General features: G+C 41.3%; 2 protein-coding genes across 3 annotated transcripts in view; both read right to left on the bottom strand.

The window, feature by feature from the left end:
• The window catches only part of LOC104016997 (monocarboxylate transporter 2), a 42,883-nt gene extending 40,390 nt beyond the window's left edge, over window positions 1-2,493 (bottom strand). The window contains exon 1 of the mRNA XM_087743752.1: window positions 841-2,493. The gene's annotated coding sequence lies outside the window, so the exon portion shown is untranslated. The remainder of the gene's footprint in view (window positions 1-840) is intronic.
• Window positions 2,494-11,178: 8,685 nt separating this feature from the next.
• KBTBD8 (kelch repeat and BTB domain containing 8) lies at window positions 11,179-21,944 on the bottom strand. 2 transcript variants are annotated; one of them, XM_087744782.1, is made up of 4 exons: window positions 21,790-21,944; window positions 19,174-19,384; window positions 17,414-18,528; window positions 11,179-14,836 (listed from the first exon to the last, which is right to left on the bottom strand). In XM_087744782.1, exons 1-4 carry the CDS (start codon window positions 21,803-21,805, stop codon window positions 14,373-14,375), a joined length of 1,806 nt encoding a protein of 601 aa, XP_087600908.1. In that variant the 5' UTR covers window positions 21,806-21,944; the 3' UTR covers window positions 11,179-14,372. The 2 variants fall into 2 exon arrangements, with proteins under 2 accessions (XP_087600908.1, XP_087600909.1); XM_087744783.1 differs by having other exon boundaries at window positions 19,174-19,333.
• Between the last annotated feature and the right edge of the window lie 1,793 nt (window positions 21,945-23,737).

Raw genomic sequence — 23,737 nt, 5'->3', positions numbered from 1 at the left:
GGCATCATTAGAGCTAATGGGAAGGAGCAGACCCAGATACCAGCTGGACACGTTTTGCTGAACCCCAGAGGCAGCAGCCAGCTAACTAGGGAGAGAGGGACCTTTGCTTATCTTGCAAAAAAAAGGAAAAAACACACCGTAGGAAAAGTATGGTGTAATTTGCACCTATTTGAGAGTCCACTGGCTCTTCAGAGATGCAGTTTGGATTCAAACTGTAAGTAGGACACTACTGGAACAGTAGAGAAAAAGCTATTATTTTAAGCTAGTGATGTACCTACAGATACATTCCTGAATTCATGCTTTCTTTCATCTACTTTTACACCTGTTAAGCGATAACATTAATATGGGCCCTTACACTACAGGCTTCAAGCTCTCCCTATGCCTGGACAACTGTTGCACGCACAGTACACAGAGATGCATTATCTCCTCTCCAACCTCAGCAGCATGCTAGGGCCCCCCAGATTGGGAATTGAACATACAGACAAGGAGCTGAAAGCCAGTTCAAGAACACCGTATCAATGTAACAAGAACTGGTTTGTAAACTCTCAAACTGCTGTAAGCGTTTATTCCTCACTCCTCTCATGAAGATGTTGTCCTAGAGCCTCCCACTTGTTATTGTTAATAACATACCCATGAACTCAGGTTTATCTACTTCTATTTTATAATGGTTTTGTGTTGATGGCATTATACAGCTCAAAGGCTTTCTCCTCTTCCCTGGTGTTACCCTCTGATGGTTTTACTGAGAGTAATCATATCCCTTTTAGCCTTTACTTCACCTAGGTAAAAAACCCTGTGTTTTTCACCCTCTCCTTAACAAGGGCCATGGAACAGAGAACTTACCTTCCCCTGGTTACCTGTTGTCGTGGTTTAACCCCAGCAGCAACTAAGCACCATGCAGCCGCTCGCTCATTCCCCCTCAGTGGGATGGGAGAGAAAATAAGAAGGGTAAAAGTGAGAAAACTCGTGGGTTGAGATAAAGACAGTTTAATAGGTAAAGCAAAAGCCATGCGCACAAGCAAAGCAAAACAAGGAATTCATTCGCTCCTTCCCATCGGCAGGCAGGTGTTCAGCCATCCCCAGGAAAGCAGTCACGCTGTCCATCATTTTCATGGCAACTAAAGGTGGTGAAAGGGAAAACAGCCCCAACCAAGGGGAATACCACATTACTTTTGGACAAGATTTCTAGATGCATCAGGAAATATAGGGATGAGTTTAGGAAGCAATTTGCAAAATACTCATCAGACCTCCACTGAAAGTTTTCAATTCCCCCTGAAGATAATTGTTGCTTTTTTCCTATCGTAACCTTTCTTCACTGTCTTTTTTATCAGAGACTGAGACTGTTCACCTCCTTTTACATTTTAAGAGAATTTATGTAAGCCCATGCTCAGTGTTGCAAAGGCATCGCCACTGGTTCTGGAGGCCCTCAAACGCTACACTCGAGAAAGATCACCACACATCAGTCTCATTCTCATCCTCCTCCCTCGGCACCCACTACCAGCCACTGTAGGCAAGAAGGACTTGTGGTCAGATCCAGTCTAACAGCACATAGTGACTGCATTGCACGTGTGGCTGCAAGCTTTGCTCCACTGAGACCCACGTGAGGATTCACTACCATTTATAGTCCAGGATCCTCACTGGAAAGTGAGAGGAAGGTGTGGTAGAAGAAGTCCTTTTGCCTAATCACCCTTCAAATTAAAGTCAGTTTATTCCACTGCTTGTCCAGGATTATCACACGTATATCTGCACAGGCAAGTCCAAGCAGGCACAACTACTGCTCATGTTTTGAGGTGCCCACGTGCCTGCAAGTCTGGGGCAGGAGCTGTGCAGCCACACGACAGCCATGCTGTGCTGCCGCTAGCAAGCCAGTCTGGTGCGTGTGCTATTGGGCAGGTAGAGAAAACTGCGTCAGTCTGTACCCTCACTCGAAAGCACTCTTTAAATGGGCCAAGAGCTGCTGCACTCTTCACTTAGTTGCTCCAAGGGCCACCTGGCAAATGCACATGTAAGAACTACTCAATTCAACGTAAAAGAAAACCCCTATGGCCCTAGACCTCTGTCCAAAGCAGATGAGCAAAACCCAATTGTAACTGGAGGAAACATTAGTCCAAAATGCTAATATTTAAATCCAGTCATGAAGAACTCTAATTTCTACTCGGATAACATCCACGGTGGCAAGTTGTTGGGTTTTCTGAGATTTCATTGCTATACCAAGAGAAGACCAACTAAGAAGCCTTTTACAACAACATAAAAATAAATAATAATTAAAATGTCCCATTACGCTATGAGGCATGCTATGTCATAGCTTCAGCAGCAAGAAAAATTGCACTTGCAAAGTTTCTCCTGTTTTGATATTAAGTGCTAAAATGGTCTGATAGAAATTTCCATTACAGGCATCCAGAATATATAGAACCAGTTATTCTGATGCAGAATCTATTATCCCTCATCATTAAGTTTTTCCATTAAAAAAAAAATTGTCTTTTAGAATTATATTGACTATACTTCATTACTGTAGGATGGGATTTTAAAAGAAAACCCAAGTTAAAGAGTAATAGTGGTGATGTTGGAATGACTGTCTATTGACAAGATGTTTAAGACCTTCTATTATTTCTCAAATATGCATTTCATTGCACTGTTTCCATTTACGGTAATTCTACCCAATTTAGGCCATTCAAATATTATGGAGAATACCAAGCTCCCCAAAATATTGACATATCCTAGAGGTTCTGAAATTCGAAAAAATAAAACTGATTAGGGGGTGAGCATAGTGAGGACACACTTCCTTATTTAACATTATGTTTGGTATTCACAATCTACTAAAGTTTAGGATATGCAAAAAATCTCAGGTCCTCAAATTAAAATCTTTTTGGCAGTCCTTTAAAAAGGTTGAGCCTGAACTTTAAATATATTTGCAAGGATTAACAAGAAAGGTTATTTTTTATTGCCACCAATTCATCCTGCTTGTAAAACTGTGACTAATTGTACAACACCTTTAAAAGTCTCGCATTATGAATATATTTGTTCATTTAATTTCATTTTCTGTTTAATGGGAGATTTATTGAGAAGACATTTGCATAAAATCAGATTATGGTATCAGCTTCATTGTCCAGCTTTTCTATATCAAGGCTAATTCTTACATAATACAGAAAACCAAAGAGAGGAACTGAAGCTTAATGAAAATGTAGTGTACACTAAAAAATAAAAATCACATCAGTTGACTCTTACTTTCCTGACTATAAAATGAGGCTTCTAGAGGTTAACTTGGAGGAACCGAACTTCAGGGATTATTTTAACAGAGTTTAATAGCCTGAGCAATGAACAGACAGCAATGCAACACATTCATGTTCTCCCCTCATTTCTCCTGTGGCACCCGTGTGGTTTGTGGGGACATCAGCACTAAGGAGGGCCCAGGACCGTTCTGTCATGGGGCATTACCTCTTCCATTACCACCCTCTTAGCCATGTCTTTGTCACCTTAAAGTTTCTCCGCACCAGCCCCCCCATCTTCCACAGGTTTGCTCTTAATTTCCATGTCATACCATAGCAGCTCCTTCTCCAATATCCACTTCAAGGAGATCTTTTACCTTTTGTTTTTCCTATTTAATAACTGTTCTCTAAACTGTTTGATGTCCTCTGGGAAGCCCTTGTTTTCTTACGTCAATGCCCATTTACCTTCAGTACCATGCTTGGTTTTTCCCCTCAATATTGTTCAGGCCCTGCCACACTACTGAAGTAGAATTACAGACCTATAATTTTCCAGGTCATATTTAAATGAATGGAGATATTGCATTGCATTTGACGTTCTCCCATTGCATTGTGCGTGGAATTTTGTTTGTCACCTCTTTGAGATCATCCCATCTCACCCCATCCTTGACAGGTTTTATCTTTGCTTTACCCAGAAAGCCTTGAAACCCCCACCTCTTTATTCCCCTTTTGTTGTAGCAGAGGAACATCCCGAGAATTGCCTTTGTATAGGCATGGTCTGACTCAAATTCACTTGCAGGCTCTCTCATTTTACCCCTATTTCCTCTTTGTGAAGTTATACATGTCTGGACTTCCCATTTCTCCATCCACCATTCCCTATAGGCTTCCTGCCTTATTCCTGTTACTTTTTTTAGGGTTAGTTATTCATTAGTCACATCTGGATCTTCTTTATCCACTATTCTTCCCTTCTCTTTAGGAAACTGGTTGAGGCTCCTATCAACAACTTAAAAATAGAGAAATTTCAGGTCTCTTGCACCATTCAAGGCCCTTATGTCTCAATCCAGTTGCTATTATCAGCGTCTTTCCTTAATTTATTGAACTTTTGTATATTGGAAACAACATACACAATCACAGTCCTCCATTCTGTAAGCCAAATCAGCCGGGGACTATTCTTGGACTATACAATTATTTTCTACAACATTTGTTTTATTTGGTTAGGGTTTTTTTCTTGTTAAATGAGAGCACCATGACAAATCAAAACCAAGACTAATGCAGCTTCACCTGTTGATCCAGGGACTCCCTGATGCCAAGTTGCCCTCAACCCAAGCAAGCCACCACACACCAAACATACAAACTCACTAACCGCCATTCAGTGGGACGGCTCTCTCTTCGCCAGAGGGGGGTACCACTCGGACTCCCCTCCCTGTGTCACTCTGGTTGCTGGCTCCCCTGGCAGCAACCTGCCCAGCTTTTAAAGCCATGTGCTGAACTCTTCCCCCACCCCAGATGCAGCTGAGATCAAAGGTTGAAATCAGAGGCTGTATCTTCAGATGCAAGACCTTTCTGTAACTTGCAACACCTTCTGCCACCCAACCCCTTAAGTTACATCCAAAGGCAACCGCATCCCACATTAACTAACCTTTCATGAACAGGGACGGCCCTTCGCCCACCAGGGACAAATTCAAGGCAAACTCCTCATTCGCAGTGTTGGCCTCTCTCCAGTCTCTGTGGATGTTAAATAAATTATTTGTCAGATATCCCTTTTCCTTTCTCCCGTTCTTCCCTGCACATATTAACCTATTCTTTCTTCACCACCTGTTTCTGCAGGCTCTGCTCCCACTCTCCTTTGGGGCAATTTGCATACGGAGAGCCCCTATCTTCGCCCATCCTGCTACAACAATTTTAACCTACTGGCAGAAATTCTCTCGCATGACCTCTGGGTCACCTAAAATCCTGCATCAGACTTGTTTTGATCACTCAAGAACAAGTGGAGGGATTCACAGGCCACGGAGACACTTATCAAAGGGTAAATTTCACCCTGGAGTGAGTGGAGGGGGTACAGAAAGGTCCTGAATTTCTTGCCAGTAATCGAGCCGTTGGGTTGGACTAGTGAGCGAGCAGTGTCCACAACGTGAGTCCATGCTTTGCAGAGGTTTATATAACCCAATTTCAGTAGGAATGTTTCCACAAGACTTACGTTGCAAATCCCCATTTGGGGGATTTAAAACATTCCCCTGCCGTGTTTATAATCCAGATGCTGCAACACACTACTTAAGCACAAGAAAAAACAGGAAAAAAGCTGACTGTAGGCGGGCCAGGGTAATGCTCTCATCCAATTCAAGTAGCAAATGGAACAGAAAGGTAAACCGAGACAAAGAGAAACATGATTCATCCAGGCTAAATTTGCAAGTCAGCATCTACTGTAGCCTATATTTCCTGCCTTGTAGCCACATGCAGTCATCCACGCTATCTCATATTGCCCCAGTAAGAACATCTTCCTTGCAAGTACACAACAAATGCCTAAAACCATGCATGAGCTCCCAGTTTACATTAATAAGAAAGGCTGCTACCAGTGCTATAACAGCCAGCTCAGGTGTTCTTCTCACAAACACAGTATGCACAATGCACACTCCCATTTAAAAGGATTTTATACCAGCCAACAGTAACAGCATGCTTAAAAAGTCTCCAATGGTCAAAAGACAGCAAGATAAATTCTTGGGAGAAATCCATCAAGGGCTATTAAATACAAAGATGCCACCTCTGGCACTGCAGATAGCAAATTGCTGGAGACTGAGGAGTATTGACAGCTAGCTCCATTCTTGTCTCCCCAGATATCCATCATTAATCACAGTCAGGGAGAGAATACCAATTGGACATACCTTGGTCTGATCAATCTTATGGTCCAGCTCTTTCTACCTCACCGGTCATGGCTTCTACCAGTTATTCTTTCTAAAAATATTTTACAACCAGAAATGTAACAAGCATATCTGGTGTTTTTCCGTCTTCTAAAAGGAAGAAATCCTTAAATGCTGTTATAGGTGCTTTGAGAATTCATTACAGATCATTCGAGATGCACGTGTTCCTCTGTGCTCTGTCCCATAGGAGGTCACCAGAAGCTGCCTATTGAAGAGGCTGCAATCACACCAGACCTAGAGTTCACGGAGTCATTTCTTTCAACACTACACCTTTAGGAATAATGTTATTGTAAAAAAACTAATGGCATTGCAAAAAGGTGTAATTCCTTCGGACTTTCAGAATTAAGTAGCTTCTACACTGCTGGTCTTTTTCTTCTGAAAAATGTGCTTTCTCCTTTGCCTGCAGACACTTGATAGTTCCCTTGGCTCTGACACATTGTAGACTGGTGTTTTACCAAATCAAAACATGAATTTGCCTTTGTTAAATTATATTGTCCCTCCTCCCACCTCTGTGTTAATAGCAATTGCCTAAATTATAAAGGTTTTCTGCTGATAGATATTGGGCTGTGACCATTTGTACGCGCTTCAGACACAATAGCAATTCAAACTATTGAGAATGCTTTTCAAAAATCACTTTGGAAAGCCTTGGTCACCTCCATCGGTGGTTGAGATGGACCAAAGCAGCAGAAACTCTCCTTTACTAATTAATTGGCCTATGAAAAATTGAAATTTGAATGACTAATCAGATGGCTCCTTCTTCTTAACATTTGCTCTCCATATACTAGTTTTGATGTAATATGTGGTACATCTTTTATTGCTTTTGTTTAAGAAAAACAAAATGCAAATTTGCAGAGTAAACATAATTTAAGCACTTCATTTATTGGCTGTGGGAGAAGGTTAATTTGATGTTCACCAAATATTCCTGCCCCTGAACTTTTCGGAGCATTTGGAGAAATCTCTTACTGAAGGAATATGAACAGAATCAAACTGGAAGGTAATAAAGTAATTCAAAATTTATCTGGAAATATTTTTCTGCAGCTGATGTATCACATACCAACTTCAAATTAATTAATCTAACGAAATTTAGAATTAAGTTTACAGATAATCAAAACCTATATATATATATATATATATATATATCATTGAAAGAAAGAATCAAAAGTTGGCACAAACCGAGCATACAATTCATACTTCTTACATTTGGACTGGACATTGCCAGCTTTCTGTGACAGTAAGAGCTGCAGAACAGAGGTCACATGCAGGTCTAAGGAGACACGGGAACACAGAGAGCATTCCTTTAAATGGATTTATTTGGTACTATTTGGATTGTTTTACAGGTGTGTTATCATGGCTTGTACTCAGTGACACCTAAAGATCTAAATAAGCACATACTGTCTTTGAACAGGTCAGACTCCACACTTTAAAGACGGTAACTGAGGCTGCCAGGGCCTCCTGTCCCATTAACCTGTTGTGGCTGTGGGTCCAGGCTATGTCTTGGTCCACAGCCGCAGAAAGCAGTAGGACGTAGGAGAAGCCTGTGACCCGCTTTTATAGAATTGCATGCAGCAATGGTCCCTCCACACTGGGAAGGCCTCACCATCACTCAGGTACTATAAAGAGTAGGCCATCATGCTTTATCTATTTCCCTTTTGTTCCTCTTCAGGTAGATCTACGTCTTCTTTACTCAGACTTTATGACATGCAGGAAGCTGCCTAGCCCTTCAAAAACAGTCAAACCCAGCCAAATGTTCTCCAAGTGGGGATTTTTAGCATTTTTTCCATGAGGAAACACAGTATTCAGGGTTTTGTACATATGCTCAAGTACTCTCACTACCTGCTACCACACGCACCTCAACTTCTGAGATGGTGTCTGGTTGAAATTACATTTTGTGGAGGACTAAAGCTTTCGAAGATGTAAGGAGTCTGTACAGGTTTTGTGTGCAATTAGTTGGCTAAGAAGGAAAGAGACCCCACTACTGCCTCCTGTAAGGGAAAGGTGACAAACACAACCTTTGCTGTGCTTCAGAAAATCCACTACAGAGACACATATTAGAAATCAGTTAGTTTTGCTGCTCCTGCAGTAACTTGTTAACCATAGCTTGATCATGTAAATTTAGCTAAGTTAAATACCTTCCTCTTACAGGGGATATTTGCATTATTATTTGTGTAAAGCACAGAAACACGTAAATCAGCAGTGAGGCACACACGACCTTTACTAGATATTAAGAAAGGGGAGAGGTTCCAGCTTTGTTGGTCTAACTCTTCCCCCCTCGAGAGGCAGAGAGGGGAGTACATGTTGTAAAGAGATAAGGAGAAAGCAACGGCTGGGTGGTTATTTCTCCATCTATTGGCTGCACCTGAGTGCCAAACTGTGAGATATTCCCCCACAGGCAGCGTACGTGACTGTACTTCCAGAGACTGAACAGAACGCTTTGGGGCTATGAAGAACCAGAGCATGGATTCATGAAAGTGAACTGCAGGAAAAAAGTTATGCATGCCATAATGCAAGTTAACATGCAAAGTTGTCATCCATTGCTGTGCATTATTTCACATTATAATGCATGCCAAGCATTAAAAGGATTTCACAAGAGCTACTAGGATATTTGGGGCACTGGGGGCCAATTCATTTATCTGTTTTCACCATGAGAGCAGAAGAGAAATTAGAGAATCGAAGAACATGGTTGAACGACTCCTGTCCCAGTTTTGCCTCTGGTCCCTCTCCCTGGCCATTACAAACCCAGAGTGCCTTCCAGATAAGACTTTTATGACTTAGCTGAAAGTTTTCAGACATCTCCATAAACAACATCTATAAACCAGAGAACAGCTACTACTTAACTCATAGATACACTGACATCTTTTTGAAGGAGCCATAAGCACTGCAGCAAAGCACAAGAACCATTCAGATGTCTCTGGAGTCAGGTGCTCACTGAGGCTTCTGCTGCAACTGCTCAGGTCAGTTTCTTTTCCCCTCAGCTTAAAAAACACCCGTATAAGGAGATAACTCCAGTTAGCTTCTGAAGCTTTAGCTTTACCCAAACTGTGGACCCCGAGTTAATTTGATTTGTCCCCAGGAAGCCGATGCAATTTGGTTATCTTTTTGTTGCAGTCTCTTGTTATTTTGCTTTGAAATAACTTTTTCCCTTGGGGATCACAGAGGGAGGTCTCTCCTTTCTTGTCAGCTTCAGCTCTTTCTTGATTCCTTTAAGTCCCAACAGTTCATTACATACTACCACATTGCAAAACCATAACATGGCACTAGAGGATCTTCCATTATAAGTTCTTAGAGTTTTGGACAGAGCAGAGGTGCTCCAAACAGCAGAGCCAGCAGACAGGGAGACTCAGGTTAGTATGCTTTTATCATTCAGGTATTTGGTGACTGCAACTGCAAACTTCATGCTGGGGATGGACAATTTGGACTCTCAGTCACTATTTTATTAGCAAACTCCAGAGGTACCATGAAAGTATAGCCAAATCTAGTTAGACCTGTCTCCCTAACAGCAGCCACTAGTATTTCATGGCCCCAGCTGAGTCCTCAGATGTGGAAGTAAGTAGAGAATGCGTATAGTTTAGTGTGCATTGTTGATTTGTTCAGCCCACTAAAATAAGTTAAACACCAAGCCTACCTCCTCCGTGAAGGCTTCATCACTTTTTCTGCTAGGTCTTCAAGAGAGCCCATCCCTGCTTTTTAACAGAGCAATTGCAGATCTGGACAGGAACGCAGGAAGGCAAGCAGTGACTTTACTCTGCTGGCTAATTTCTCCAGAGAAGTCTTCCCAGCAATGGAAGGCTGCAAACAGAAAAGATATCAAGATTGTCCAGTACATGTTGTCCTAGGTTGGAGGCAAGGAGCTCAACTATATGAAGAACAATGCCGTGATCAGGCAAAATAAACCAGTGATTATACAAAGAGGCTGGGACCCTTGGGCGCTGTAGCTGCGGACCTGCAGACTGCTATTCAGTCTGACTGGAGGGAGCATACCATTCTGAACCGGTGGCCAGGAGCGCGGACCTGTCAGCACAAACTCACCCAAGGCTAGGATCATTACGCAGCAGTCTCCAGAAAGGTGGGTACCGCACCGCGTAGCTCACGAGCAGCCCGCCACGTCAGCCTGCTGCACGGACGGCCTCGGCAGCCAACCCAGGCCGACTTAACTGGTCACACGTGGCAGAGTTCATCTGAACATACACAACCACCACTAGCCTGGACTCCTGAATTGTTTCTGCTGTGACCAAACTGCCAGGTGGAGTCTTCAGATCACACCCAGACAAGTTTACAGGCTGGGTGTGAGGGGCTGAGGGGGTGGGAGGGTGGAAACAACGCCTGCGAGAGCCTGACAGTAGGAGTCCCTTCCCAAACAAGAGAACTTCACGTTGTTTTCCTAGGCTGCGATGGCTTAGCATCACCACTGAAGTCATTAGACAGTCTCTGAAAGGGAACAAAGGTTCTTGAATAAAAAGTATAATTTACAAGCGGATGTGCTAAGCACAATCACTACATCACAAGCCACATATAATGCTGGCGTTTTGCTTAAACAGCTAGGGGAGAGGAGGCCTCTTGTTCTCAGCTCTGCAGCAGACTCCTTTGCAACCAACATCACTGTGCTCTCTCCACCTCTTTTACCACCTGGGAAGTAACTTCCCTACTAAGTAAGGATGCTGGGAAACACAGTACGAAGTGTTTCAGGGCTTTCCAATACACAGTATTATGAGACTGGAAAACCCTACTTGACATTCCAGTTGGGATGCCAGCTCCAGCCAAAGGCAGGGAGGAAGGGAAAGAGAAAGACAATGTCGCCTGTGTGTAAGCAAATGAGAAGTTAGACCTGAATAGCCACGAGGAATGAGACAAAAAAGCAGAACAAAGCACCTTTCACCTCGAGCAACAGCACAATGCTGCCTTAAAAAAAACAAACAAAAAACCATGTGACATTACATACAGCTGAGACACACAAGTGCAGAAATAGAAAAACTGAACAAGCATCAGAAAGTTGTATCATTGGGTTAATTTTCAGAGATTTACTAGAATGCATGCAAGAGATTTATCACAAAACCAGTTGAACTCCATTGTATTTCAACAATAGGTTTATTTTAAGAAACATAACATGACATTAAGTAAAAATGCAAAATTGTGCAATTATGGCAAAATGTTTAAAAATCCACACATTTGCCCTCATAGGACTACAGTACTTCTTACTAACATACCTGAGCACTGAATGTTGTATGCCATTTCTAAACAGCCTTACGAACAGGGAGCTCTTCGACTTCTTGTAGAACATACACACGCTGCGTGTTTGCTGCACCAAAACTGCTCTTAGTTATTCTACATTTTACTGATGGAATCAAGTGGAAATTACAAAATGCTTCCTTCTAAAGTAACTAATAATTTTGAAAGAGAGATTTACACTCACATAAGTTCTTACAATGCTAGAAATTCATTTAATAAAGGGAAATAAATGAATGCAGAAAAAATACCAAGTGGGAAAAATGTACAGATTACTGTTTAAATATTATCAGTACCTTTGGTGCAATTATTTCTTTTTTTGTGCTGTGCAAGTTTACTTAAGCCTGACTCTAAAGCAAAACTTTACCAGGAATCTGACTTTCAGCAAAACGCAGAAGCATTTAAGAATTGGCAAAATGTCACAGCTACATTACTGTCTCAACAAACTCCTCATGCACAAGATTTAGTATATTCTACTCCCACGGCAAGTTCCAGGATTTAGCTTTTAAACACATTACAGACTTGGATCACACCCTCAGTTTGAATGGTTAAACAGAATGGAGATCTTCGTACTTTAGTGCAGATAAACAAAATTAACAAACCTACTGCAGAATTAACCACAGCATATTGTACTTCTATACATCACATGACCAGTCAATTGCTAACTCAATTCTATTTCATAGTTTCAAGTAATATATTGAAATTTGTTCTACTAAATAAATATAGAAGATTGTCAAAAAGCAGCAAGAAGTCTTGTAAATATTCAACCAAGCTTAAAAAAAAAAAAAAACAGAAAACAAGAAAAAAGTTACATAACACTTTGCAAAAAAAAATGGTTTTACACACAAATGCAACACTGCTAGGGAGGGTGCTTCAGAAAGCTTGCAGCTAGAGGCCTACAACAGCGCAAAGAGAGCTAGCCAAGGATTAAGGATAATTTTAAAAATGAAATTAGTTGTATTTTTAAAAACAACTCTTATTCTTGGCTATAGATATATAAAAAACAGTATCCAGAAGAAAACTAAACAAAAAAACAACACACCTCAACACTGTTGGAAAATGCAGTCTTAGCAAGAATTGTCAACTTCAACTTCAGAAAAAAAATTCAGGCGCTCACATTTGAAAGAAGCGGTTTGGTGAGTCTCTGGAAGATGAGGTATGTAATGCAAAGAGGCATTTTTTTTTCCTTTTCATTTCACAGTTTTTTGTTTGTTTTTGACTTTTAAACATTTTGTGCAAGAATTAAGAAATAGAACCAGGCGAGTATTTTCGTGTGTTAGAAAGATTCCATTTGGTAACAGTAAGACCACATAGTAAACAAACATGATCCAAATCCTCAGCCATGCCAGGGGGATAAACAAGGAGCTAAATATTTGGCCTACTGAAATATCAGCTGTTAAGCCAGATAATGGTAAGCACTTACAGCCAGTGATGGCCACTGCCATTTCAAGTTAACTGGTTTACTTAAGTCAGTTTGAGAAAATAGGGAAAAGAAAGAAAACATACTCGCAAGTCTGCAAAAATTAGAGCTGTAACAAATTAAACCTGGCAAATTACAGCTGATACGAGTTTTAGGAATGATCTTTTCCCTTTTAAATCCAGTTTTCACTACTAAAGTAGAGGCTGAACTTTGAACTTATTTACTTCTTAAAAATAAGCTAAGTGTTAAATACATAGAGAAAAGTGTTGCAATATATTGAATCCCTAGTCTAAATTTGCATCTAAGATTATTTAAGCCATGGACAGTTATTGTCAATTTTGCTTTAATACACTGGATAGTGAAGACAGCTCAGTAGTGCAAATTTTCACATTACAGATCAGAATGAAATAGAAGGTATTTGAGGGCTTGATTGCGGGGAGAAAAAAAAACAACTTGTAAAGTTAAGCCACACTTCTCCAAATTACTTGAGTACATGCCAACTCTGCACATAGCACTGTACTTTAGTGGAGACAGAATGAACACTCCACAGAAAAAAAAAATTAAAATCCATATTATTAAGGCCATATCCTGTCACCATTCTGTGCAAGAATACCACCACTGCAGTAAAAATGTTATGTTAAAAAAGACGATATGATGACAGGATAAGGCCTGAAGACGGACACACACTCCACGAAAAATAACAGGCTGTCTTAAACAGTAGCATAAGGCTAGCGCACTTCAGACAAACAAGTATTAAAAACGTACTAGCACCATCAACTTTTGGGTTAAAGCCCTTTATGGGATGAAAAAAAGGTTTTAAGCAATGTTAAAAAAATGTTTTTACAGCACTACATCTATGTGGCAGAAAACAGGTGTTGGGATTTCCCCCCCATCATTAAGCTCAATTTTAACAAAAATCCACAGGCAGGAAGTGGTACAGTGCCTCCGTCCAGGGCAAAGGTTCTCCATGTTCCATTTCTGACTTGAGTTTTTCTCCCAAACTGTAGTGCACAAACAACATCACAAACATCTTAGCAGACTTCAAGAACAGTACAAAAAAAAAAAAATCATTATGAATCAGGATCTACAATTCCTCTATGTACTTTCAATCTAAAATTAAAAAAAGGAAAAAAAAAACAAAACCAAAAAACCACAACCTAGTGATATTGCCTCAAATTTTACCCGTATTTAAAAAAAAAAAGAGAAAAAAAGAAAAGTCACTTCAAAACATCTTGGACATCCTTAGCTATTAATGCTAGATTTTCTTTCACTGTAGTGCATAGTTATCCTGGCTCTTCCACTTAATTTGCTCTTACCACAAAAACACCCCCTAGTATGACATGATTAAGTGTTTACCAGAAAAAAAATGCTGATAATTGCACTTTGTAACCTCCTTCTCATTTCCCAGGAAAATATCAGTAAATATGAAACTGAACCAGTAACTCCCTCCCCAGACTGCAACCTTTAAAGAGCACCCATCCCCATATACAAAAAACCGTCTGTTTCAGCTTACAATAAATACTGACAGAATTTCTTTGTTTTCTTTTAAGACATGTTTTCTCTAGCATCAGATTACCACTGAAATCACTAAGGCCTGTTACTGAAAAAAAAAATTTTTTAAATAACTTTCTGAAGACACTGCGGATACAATTTAGCAACAACACATTCAAAATGCCGGCCTAAATCCCAGAGCCTATCTGGAGTCTCGTATACTTTTTGCCATTGGTCAGTAACCTCATCATACTGGTAGAGTGAATTCTTCCTGCTGGTTCTGAAAACATGTTCTTCAACAGTGACTTGAGTAGCTCTGACAAACAGATGGAGTTTATTTTTGAGGAGTACGAGTTTTATATACGGATTAATGGACTGATCACATGGAAAGTCTTTTTTTCGAGTCCACTTATTTTGTTCAATGTCATAGGCCTCTACGGTAAACATACGTTGATGGTTTCCACAGGTTCCAGCTATGTAGTAGATGGAGTCATTGTATACAGTTGCCAAGCCTTGGATTCTAGGCACAGTCATTGGGGTCAAAAATCCCCAGTAATCCTTCTGAGGATCATAGCAGAGAAAAAATTCCCCTGAAAAGAGAGAGGAAAAATAAAACATAACTTATGCTTCATTTCCAGAACAGCAATTCTGCAGCTACTAAGATTTCAGGTATGTTCTTCCACAGACAGAAACAGTCTACCAATTTTTAAAAGCCTTGATCCCATAACAAAACACCTAGAACCATCGCCTGCTTTCTTCCAAGTGCATTACAGCAATATTAATAGCATGAGTAAAAGCTACTCTGAGTTTCTGTTCCAGCTGAAGAAGAGGGAATTTGAAGCATATCAGAAATACAATGTTTTACACATTTCCTAGCTATCCCTTACTACTTCTAAACCATGCTTAATAATTTGGGACAAACACCTGTCAAGATTCCAGTCTTGAAATGTCTGAAGTATTTGTTTCATTATTTCACATCTTCACAACGAGTCATCTACAGATCATGGAGCCTCAGAATTCAGTGCTTGAAAGTTGTTAAATCAGAGCAAATAACTGCGTCTTGTACTACACACAGATTTTGAAGCTACTTGTATCAGGTAGCTGGGTTACACATTTAGGTTGATTTGCTTAAAAGGATACCAGGTGGATACTTGCATGAAGCTACTGATTCATCGTTACTTTTGCGATTAGATCGTAAAACACCTCTTCTGTTGACTGCACAGAGTAGCATCTACAGGCTGGTGATAACAGAAGTTCAGATGACTGAAAGCTCATGCTCTGCAAACTTGATGAAAAGAACATGGATAAAGACCACCTTGTCTTTCGTAAAGCCTGGGGGAAGAAAGGCCTAACATTTGCCAAATATTAGCGTAATTTAAATCACATATAATTTCACATGGCTATTTTAAGAATTTTAACCAAGTCGCTGTGTAACCGAGCACCTCAAGTATAACAAAGAATACAGAAATAATACAATTGGGTGGAACATAGCTTAAGAGATTAGGTCTTACAGATAATACATTTTTTGATTATTCATTTTTGTTCTACAGTGTAATCTCCTACGACTGATGCGTTCCACTGGCATTTTAACACTCTCATCAATCCTTATTGACTACTTCAACCTTATGAGCTTTCTCTAGAAAAATTATTGAAAGTTAACTTTTTTTATACTACTTCAGTGCAACTCAATCAAGGTTTTATCTACCACATTCAAATAGAAAAGTTGCCTATTTCCCATAACACGAATGTTTATAATTTGCTGGTTAGCACAGTGAGGTAGCTTGCTTATTTATGCAAGCACTGAGTTGTTGTTTAAACCACTGAAGCACAGAATTAGTGCAGCTAAAATTTGTAAACAAGATGCACTCTTATTCTATAGGTTATAATAATATTCACTTTTTAGCACTTCTAAGAAATATTTAAAGGATGAACAAATACTCTACCAAGTTAAATATTCTTCAGCATTCCTTTTTAACCATCCAAAGCAGATGTCTGACTCAAAAGAAGAGACAGCTTGAGAGAACTTGCTAGTGTAACAGAATTATTTAAAGCCACAACCAACAAGAGTCAAACCTGATACAGAAACCATGAAATAAGAAGAAAACTCTCTGCAAATCATGTGGAAGCCCACCAACCTTACCGAGTAGTAGGAATGCAAAGTCAAGAAATCAGGTTGACTTCTTCCGGTAAATAACAATGACCTTACAGTATTCTCAGTCCTGTTTCTTTCCTGTGGTCCAGCTTTGTATGGAGAGTGACCCAAAGAGGGAGCTGGTATGGATTTAAGGCCCCAGCTTCTGCAGGTGTTTACACAGAGGTGGCCCTTAGCAAAACATAACCAAGACACCCCTTCCTCCTTTCCTTCCACTTCTTGGGACTCTTACTACAACCTCATAGACCAGCCTCAGCACTTTTAGGTGTAGACTGCTATATGGCTCATGCATACATACAAATACATATTTTATATGAGATCTCCATAAATAAAATAAAGGGAAGAATAAATTATTTGATCCGTTCCCAGAATGATCCCTTTTATTCATTTAAGAATCAATATCTAATACACCAATAAGTCTGATCATTTACCGGAAGAAAGGATGTAAAGGCAGTACTATAATTACTGACCAAAGAAACAGAGCTAACTAGAAAGAGATCATCTTTCTTAGCTACCAGGACGACTTGAAAAAGCAGGGTAGGGCAGGAAACGAAGGCCTACAGTGGTTAGTTGACTTTTGCATGTCACCAAGAACACAGACACCAGGAATTTTCACAGGTTTAGCTAAATAAAATGCAAAGTGCTTTTTCATAGGACAATATCTTTTCTTTAACATTAGTGCATTTCACTCAGATAAAGCAGATTTAATAACGAATTTTCACAGTAAAATTTAATACTACACTGTTGACTTAGAACACCACCAAAACTGCCATTTGTGCAGTAACTCAATACTATAACTTAGTGACACATTCCCAGGGTACGAGAACCAAAGCAGCAACCTCACTCTTCCTCGCCCGCTGCTCTCCCTAGCTTTCCTCCCACCCCGTTGTCCCAGGGCACTCTTTAAACATCCAGGAAACTTGGGTTTTCTACAGTGCTTAAGAGAGCACAGACAGTCAGATTGAACAATCCCCACTTCCAATAAAACACCATATAGTCAGTCAAACCACCTTACCCTGTAAAACATAGATGTTATCCTTATATTCCACAGCACTATGAAACTCCATTGCTACTGGCATTGGACAGACAGCTGTCCAACAGTTCTCTCGGCTGTCATAACACTCCACAGACTTGAGTGAGTTTCGCCCATCTCCTTCATAAACACGACCACCTATTGCATACAGTTTACCACAGCAATGAACCAATTTGCAGCCTATTCTGGCTCGCAACAAAGGAGCTTTCGGAATCCACCTATTGCCAGAGTGATCATACATCCAAAAATCACTCTCTGCTCTGTGGTCAATGGAGACCTCGCTGCTGCTTGGTCTGTAACCACCCGCAATATAAATATCATTATCAGGAGATACAAGTATTCCAACCTCCCTCAAGTCATTTGGTGGCTTGCATAGTTTAAACACTCTCCCTGTGACTGAATCTAAACAAGGCACTGTTTGCTTCTTTCCTGAGTGTTTGTGGGCAGCATCAAAGCATATGATCATTTCAGAAGCGGTCATTCCAAGCCGTTGCGTATAGCCATTGGCACTATGTTGTCCCTTTTGTACACAGCTTTTGGCCATAGCCTGTGCAAACATGGGAGGGATTTTCTCTAAAAATGTCTCTTCCAACAGAGGCATACGGATGCATTTGGCAAATATTTCTGGAAGGTGCACTTCTCTCTTATTTTGTTCATGCTCAAACCACCTTATAATGCTGTCATAAACATGTTCTTCTTTGTCTACATTTAAATCATCACTGTCGAGTATACTTATCAGTTGGTCTTTTCTCAACTGAAGAAATTCTTGCTCTTTGGTGACACTCAGAAACTTTTTACGAATGTAGTCCTGTGATCTGTCTTTGAGTTCCTGATGACCATAGTGATCAGCAAAGATAAACACCCCAATGGAGTTCTGTGGGTCCAAATGACTGATCATGTATTTAGCACACTGGTCTTGTATGGAAGGGATCTGGAAGATACTAGCTGCAGTGAACAAAGCTTGAACGTTGGCCTCTGTCAGCATTACTCTGGAGGTATATGCATAGTTCAATACTAAATGCATTGACTCTGCTTCAACACCAACTATACGAACTTCTTTCTGGGTACTCTCTGTAAGGCCGCTAGTGAACATAGATCTACAAAAGAAAAATATTTAGCAGTTTATTTGCAATTACCTTCTAACTACAGATGTAAGAAATGAAATTATACTGTACAGATAACCCCAATGGGCTTGCCCTTATATCAGCACAAATACATTTATCACTGATGTTACACCATCCTGTTTGGGTACCTAAATTTAAGATCAGTTCTAGACTTACTGAAACAAAAGTGGCAAGCTGGAATTTCTTGCTGAATTATCTCACTAACCCCATATTAAATTTCACTCAGTTCACAAGCAAAGCTTCTGACATCCAAATCTTTGCACTCAACTTTCAATATGTTATTTCTTATGCATATTCTAGTATGCTAGAATATGCAACTTTAAAAGGAAACAAGTAATTTAACTATGCTGTTACAGTATCCAAGATAATCTCAATACTGGAGGCATTTTTGTTTGGATTTTTAAGTCATGTGACATTTTCTCCAATGAAACTCCCCTTTGACAGACACTGATAATTCATTGACTTTAAAAGAACAATAATCTTTACTTACTAGGTGCACTACATTATCGATAGTTACATGGAATATTAGGATAGGTGTGATTTTTTTCTAATTTTCATTTAAAGAAAATAAGTTATAATTCTGCTTTTGATCACCACTAGAACAATAGACTATTGTACCTGAAATAAGGACTGATTGCAGCAAGAACATTCCTATGACAGGAGAATGTTTTCCCATGATCCACTTCCACTACGATATCTGTCAGCTGTCCTTCATCATACATGGTTTTAAGCTGTTGAAGAATACTACAGGCATGGAAGGGGTCCATTCCACTGCTGACTGTGTTTGAAGAAGGAATTCCGTTCAGTGTTTGTGAAAACTTACTTGGTTCTACAAAGCAAAATTGAAACTGTTTAACAAAAACCAACCAACCAAAAAAAAACCAACCCCCCAAAACCTCCCACACACACCAAAAAACCCCATGCATGAACAAGAATTGGCACAAATTAATATTCCATACATCCTCACTGTCACCATCCATCAACAGCAAGTCTAAAATTTTCAAAGGTAAGTGAAGATATAAAGATACCTCCATTACTTTTTTTTTTTTCTCCTTTTCCCAAGGTACGCGTAGGTTACCATTAGCCTATAAAATTATATCCATTAATACTAAGAAAAAATACATATAAATAGTTCATATTTACTACATATCACCAAGGAGGAGGGAAATTAAGTCAAGAACCACAATACTTACTGACTTATAAAATGGGAAAAACAAAGAATGCAGAAGAATAAAATAAGTCCCCAACCTGCATCGCATTGCAAGTCGATATGTACATACTTAACTCCACACTGAAACGGGAACTGGCTACTAACTTACACAAGTGATGGTTAATAGCATAGACTCACGAAGAAACAGCCTGACAGTAGTAAGCATGTTGGGCAACAAACTTAAATTCACATACATTTGTATATACGGTTACATGTTTTTCTTTACAAATAAAATACAATTACCATTTAAAATTACTCAGGTATGAAGGAGCTCGCATATCATTGTGAAAACGTATGAAGTAGAGCATATGCTCCTAAGTAACATGTGATATGCCTAATGAAGTAAATCCAAAAGCGAAAATTGAGCAATGTCTTAAGCACAAAAATCTGTTTCGTAATAGCAACAAAATTTTTATGCAACAATAACAAAGGAGAGCTCAAAAGGAAAACATTAGGTGGCGAGAGCTGCAAATCAGGTAAAGCTGCTGACTGCAACAGAGAATGCTTCCAACAAATTTTGGGCAACACAAAGGGGCAAAGAGGATAGCGAACAACAATTGTTGATGATGAATAGGAGATTTAAATTCTAACTCGTGGCGATATACAGCAGTTACAATTTCTCTTACTCAGAATTCAGACACAGCTTTGAGCACAGTCACAATTAAATCAGTAGGGAACTGCTGTTGGGCATGCATTTCCCATAGCAGGCTTGAGGCCAAATATTGTCAGTGTCTCTTCAAAGTACTGTTAGGAAAAGTCCTCAAAACACTTTTTTTTTTTTTCCTAAATACAATAGTAAACACTTAAAGGTAAGACCTACAACAGGGGAGTTTACTTTATCACAGTAACTGAGCTCCAACATTCAAAAGTAACGAATCATTAGGGAAAGGGAGAATTTGTACTTGTACTTGTTCAGAAACAACGTTAATCACTAGCGAGCAAATTCCAAGTAAATAATACTTTGCTATATCAGTTCCAAGGCTCCCTACCTAGCAAAGCTTTGATGTACAAGAAAACTTTGATGTAGCTACCATTGCAGAAGAGTTTCATTTACTTTCTAACAACGAAAAAGATGCAAAACAGTTCTTCTCTGACCCTGCCAGTCACTCGGGCAGCAAGCACACGAGACCAAGGCAGCTTCCAGCGCTGGTGGACTCAGCCAGGAATAGATACTCATACCTGTATTCCAGTTTTTCTATTTAATCCTTGACACTATCCACATTACAGGTTTCACGCCGTAAAACCTTCCCAGTCACTTTCATCACCTTCATTTTCTCCCTCCCACCCCAAGCATCTTTCTCCTCCATTAATATTCCTCTCACTTGCATCTCAAAATTTTAACTCTGTTCCTCCCAGACATCACCCCAAAACTCTCCACATCAATTTCTCAGACACCTCTCCCTCTTCCACTCCCCACATAACCACCTTCATAGAAGCCTTTCATCACGGACAACCCCACTCCTCCCTCCGGGCTCAGCTCCCCTCACACAGACCACAGCATGGGGGTGCCCTTCACAGGAAACCCTCCTTCCACAAACTGCCCACCCTAACAAAGCACAGTACCACTGCACAGCTCCCCTCACGCCGTACTGCTCTCTCCCCATATACAGGCCCTCAGTCTGGAGTCCTCTTACCTCGTCCCCCACAGACACCCCCGAGGCACCCCTCTCTACTATCGCCTTCCCATCAGGAGGCGACACCCCACACTGCAGGCCCCTCATCCAACCACTCTCAGGCCTCCCAGGGCCCACCCGCCCCTCACAGTCACCCCTCAGCCCAGGGGCCCCAAGCACCCCTCCCTCACACGGTGCTCCCCACAGACATTCCCCCATGAAGCACCCGCCCGACACCCCTCAGCAGAGAGGCCCCAACACCCCTCCTCCACGTGCCCCCCCACCGAGACACCCCTCAGCAGGCAGGCCCCAACACCCCTCAGCAGCGACCTCTCCGCGGGCGCCCCACCCCACAGGCCGCTCCCCCGCCTTCAGCCCGTTCCCCCGCCCCGGTGGCCCGGCCGCACCGACCTCCTAACGCTGCCATTCTCGGGGCCCCGCTCCGGCAGCGGGAGAGGGGGGCGGCCCGAAAGGAAATGTCACCGGCGCTGCTTCCCCTGCGCCGCTTCCTCTCGGCGGCCCGCTTACTCCCGCGGAAGCCAACCCCGCTCCTCGCACCGACCAACCTGCGGCGCGCGGATTGGCTGCCGCCCCCGCCGCCCGCCGGGAAATGTAGTGCGGGAGGCCGGAGGCGCACCGCCCCTGGCGCGCGGGGCACGCTGGGAGTTGTAGTTCTGCGGGGCGGGCTGCCTGGGAGTTGTAGTTTCCAGGCGGCGGCCGGAGCGGGGCGGGTTCTGCCCGTCGCGTAGCAACGAGGAGGCGGGCGCCTCAGGGCGCAGCGGCCATTTTGAGGCCCTCAGGCAGGTCCTGCGCGCAGCCCTCAGCGTCTTGCCCCGGAGCGGTCCTCTCTCCAGGGGCACCCACCAGAAATGGCGTCTCCGCATAAATAAATCCGCCCCAATTCCTTTTTTTATCAGGACTTGTGCTGCTTCTCTCCTGTCCTCGCTGACCTGTGCCTCCTGAGGCAAACCCACCTGAAGGAGATCAGTGGTGTCACCCAGACGCTGTCTGCCCAGCAGGCCAGGGAGAGCAGACACCGCGGCCGCTGCTGGAAAACCAGCAGAAAAGGGGAAAAGGAAAATGCCTGCTGCTATCGTAATGCTGCAAGGACATGGGCAGGGCAGTGTCTGGATGCAAGACCCGGGGTTGTGCAAAGCTGAATCGACCTTTAATGAAGAATGTATCATCAGCTACTTATGTGATGTAAGCTCATCACACTGGGAGTCTTTTTTATTTTTCCTGTGTTTGTAGCCCCCAGCACACTTTGGCCAGCCAGATCAGCCGTACCAGGCCTACACAAAGAGCAGCTGAATAACTCCAGCAGACAAGTAACCATTTTGTTGCCAGTGACCTTTAATATCACGAAGCACGTTTCTCTCTCCATCCCAGAGATGAAGTGGCTGATAGTCACTGGCTTTTCCAGTTTTCTGCAGCAACTAGCCACTGGTTTCGTTCTTGGTAACTGAGTCATTATCAGAAGTTTGCTGTGGAAGAGGTTTTTGTTGGTTTTTTTTTTCTTCTTTGTGAAACGCAATTAATGAAAGAAGACTTAACAAATAATGGAAGCATTCCGAAGTCCAGTATATTTTTCTGGTTTTAATCAAAATAGATTTAATACAACTTTGCAGCTTTTAGCTGGGAAGTTTTGTTAAGAAAAAAATGCAAACAACCCCAATTCAAATGATATTTTTAAAATACATTTCCCTTTAACTCTCAGAAATAATGTAACATGGGTACTTTACCAATGCTCTACAGCAGATGAATTTAAAGGCAAGAATAGTACCGCCCTGTGTCATCTGACTGCTGCTTATGTGGCTTTGCTTTCACTTGCAAGGCATAGCTTTTCCCTAGTTTAGCAATTATCAGTGGTGTCCAGGCTGCTGTCGATAATAATGCTACACAACACAGGAATGATAGAAACTCTGATGAAGGAGGTGTAAAAGAAAATAGAACTTCACGTCTGCAAATCGATTCTGCAGTTTTCCAATTTCCCCATTCAGCAGTGGCACAGCCTGTGAAATTGTCCCTAGAAATATAAAACGAAGGGAAGGAGAATACCTCCACTCTTACCTTTTAGCAGATGACATTGCCTGATACAGTTCATTTCCTTTGGTGCGGACACTTAGGCCAGGCTAGATTAGTGTTCAAAATGCAGAAGCGAAATGGAGAATGTTTTTTAATATAGATAGCACATGAAACCGGTACTTTGGAGCGCAAGCTTTTCTTGAAATAGCTTACCTTTGTAAGGTTTTTGGTGAAGCAAGTAAATTGCCATACAAACAGGTTTAAATACCCTTTAAGAGGCATTGATATCAGTGCTTTCTCATAGTCTGAAGTTTTTCTCAAGTGTAATATGCTA

The sequence above is a fragment of the Nipponia nippon genome, unplaced genomic scaffold (genome assembly GCF_047370975.1).
Source record: "Nipponia nippon isolate SJK-2023a ecotype South Korea unplaced genomic scaffold, ASM4737097v1 scaffold_9, whole genome shotgun sequence".
NCBI lineage: Eukaryota > Metazoa > Chordata > Aves > Pelecaniformes > Threskiornithidae > Nipponia > Nipponia nippon.
This window is presented reverse-complemented; position numbering and strand designations above follow the sequence as displayed.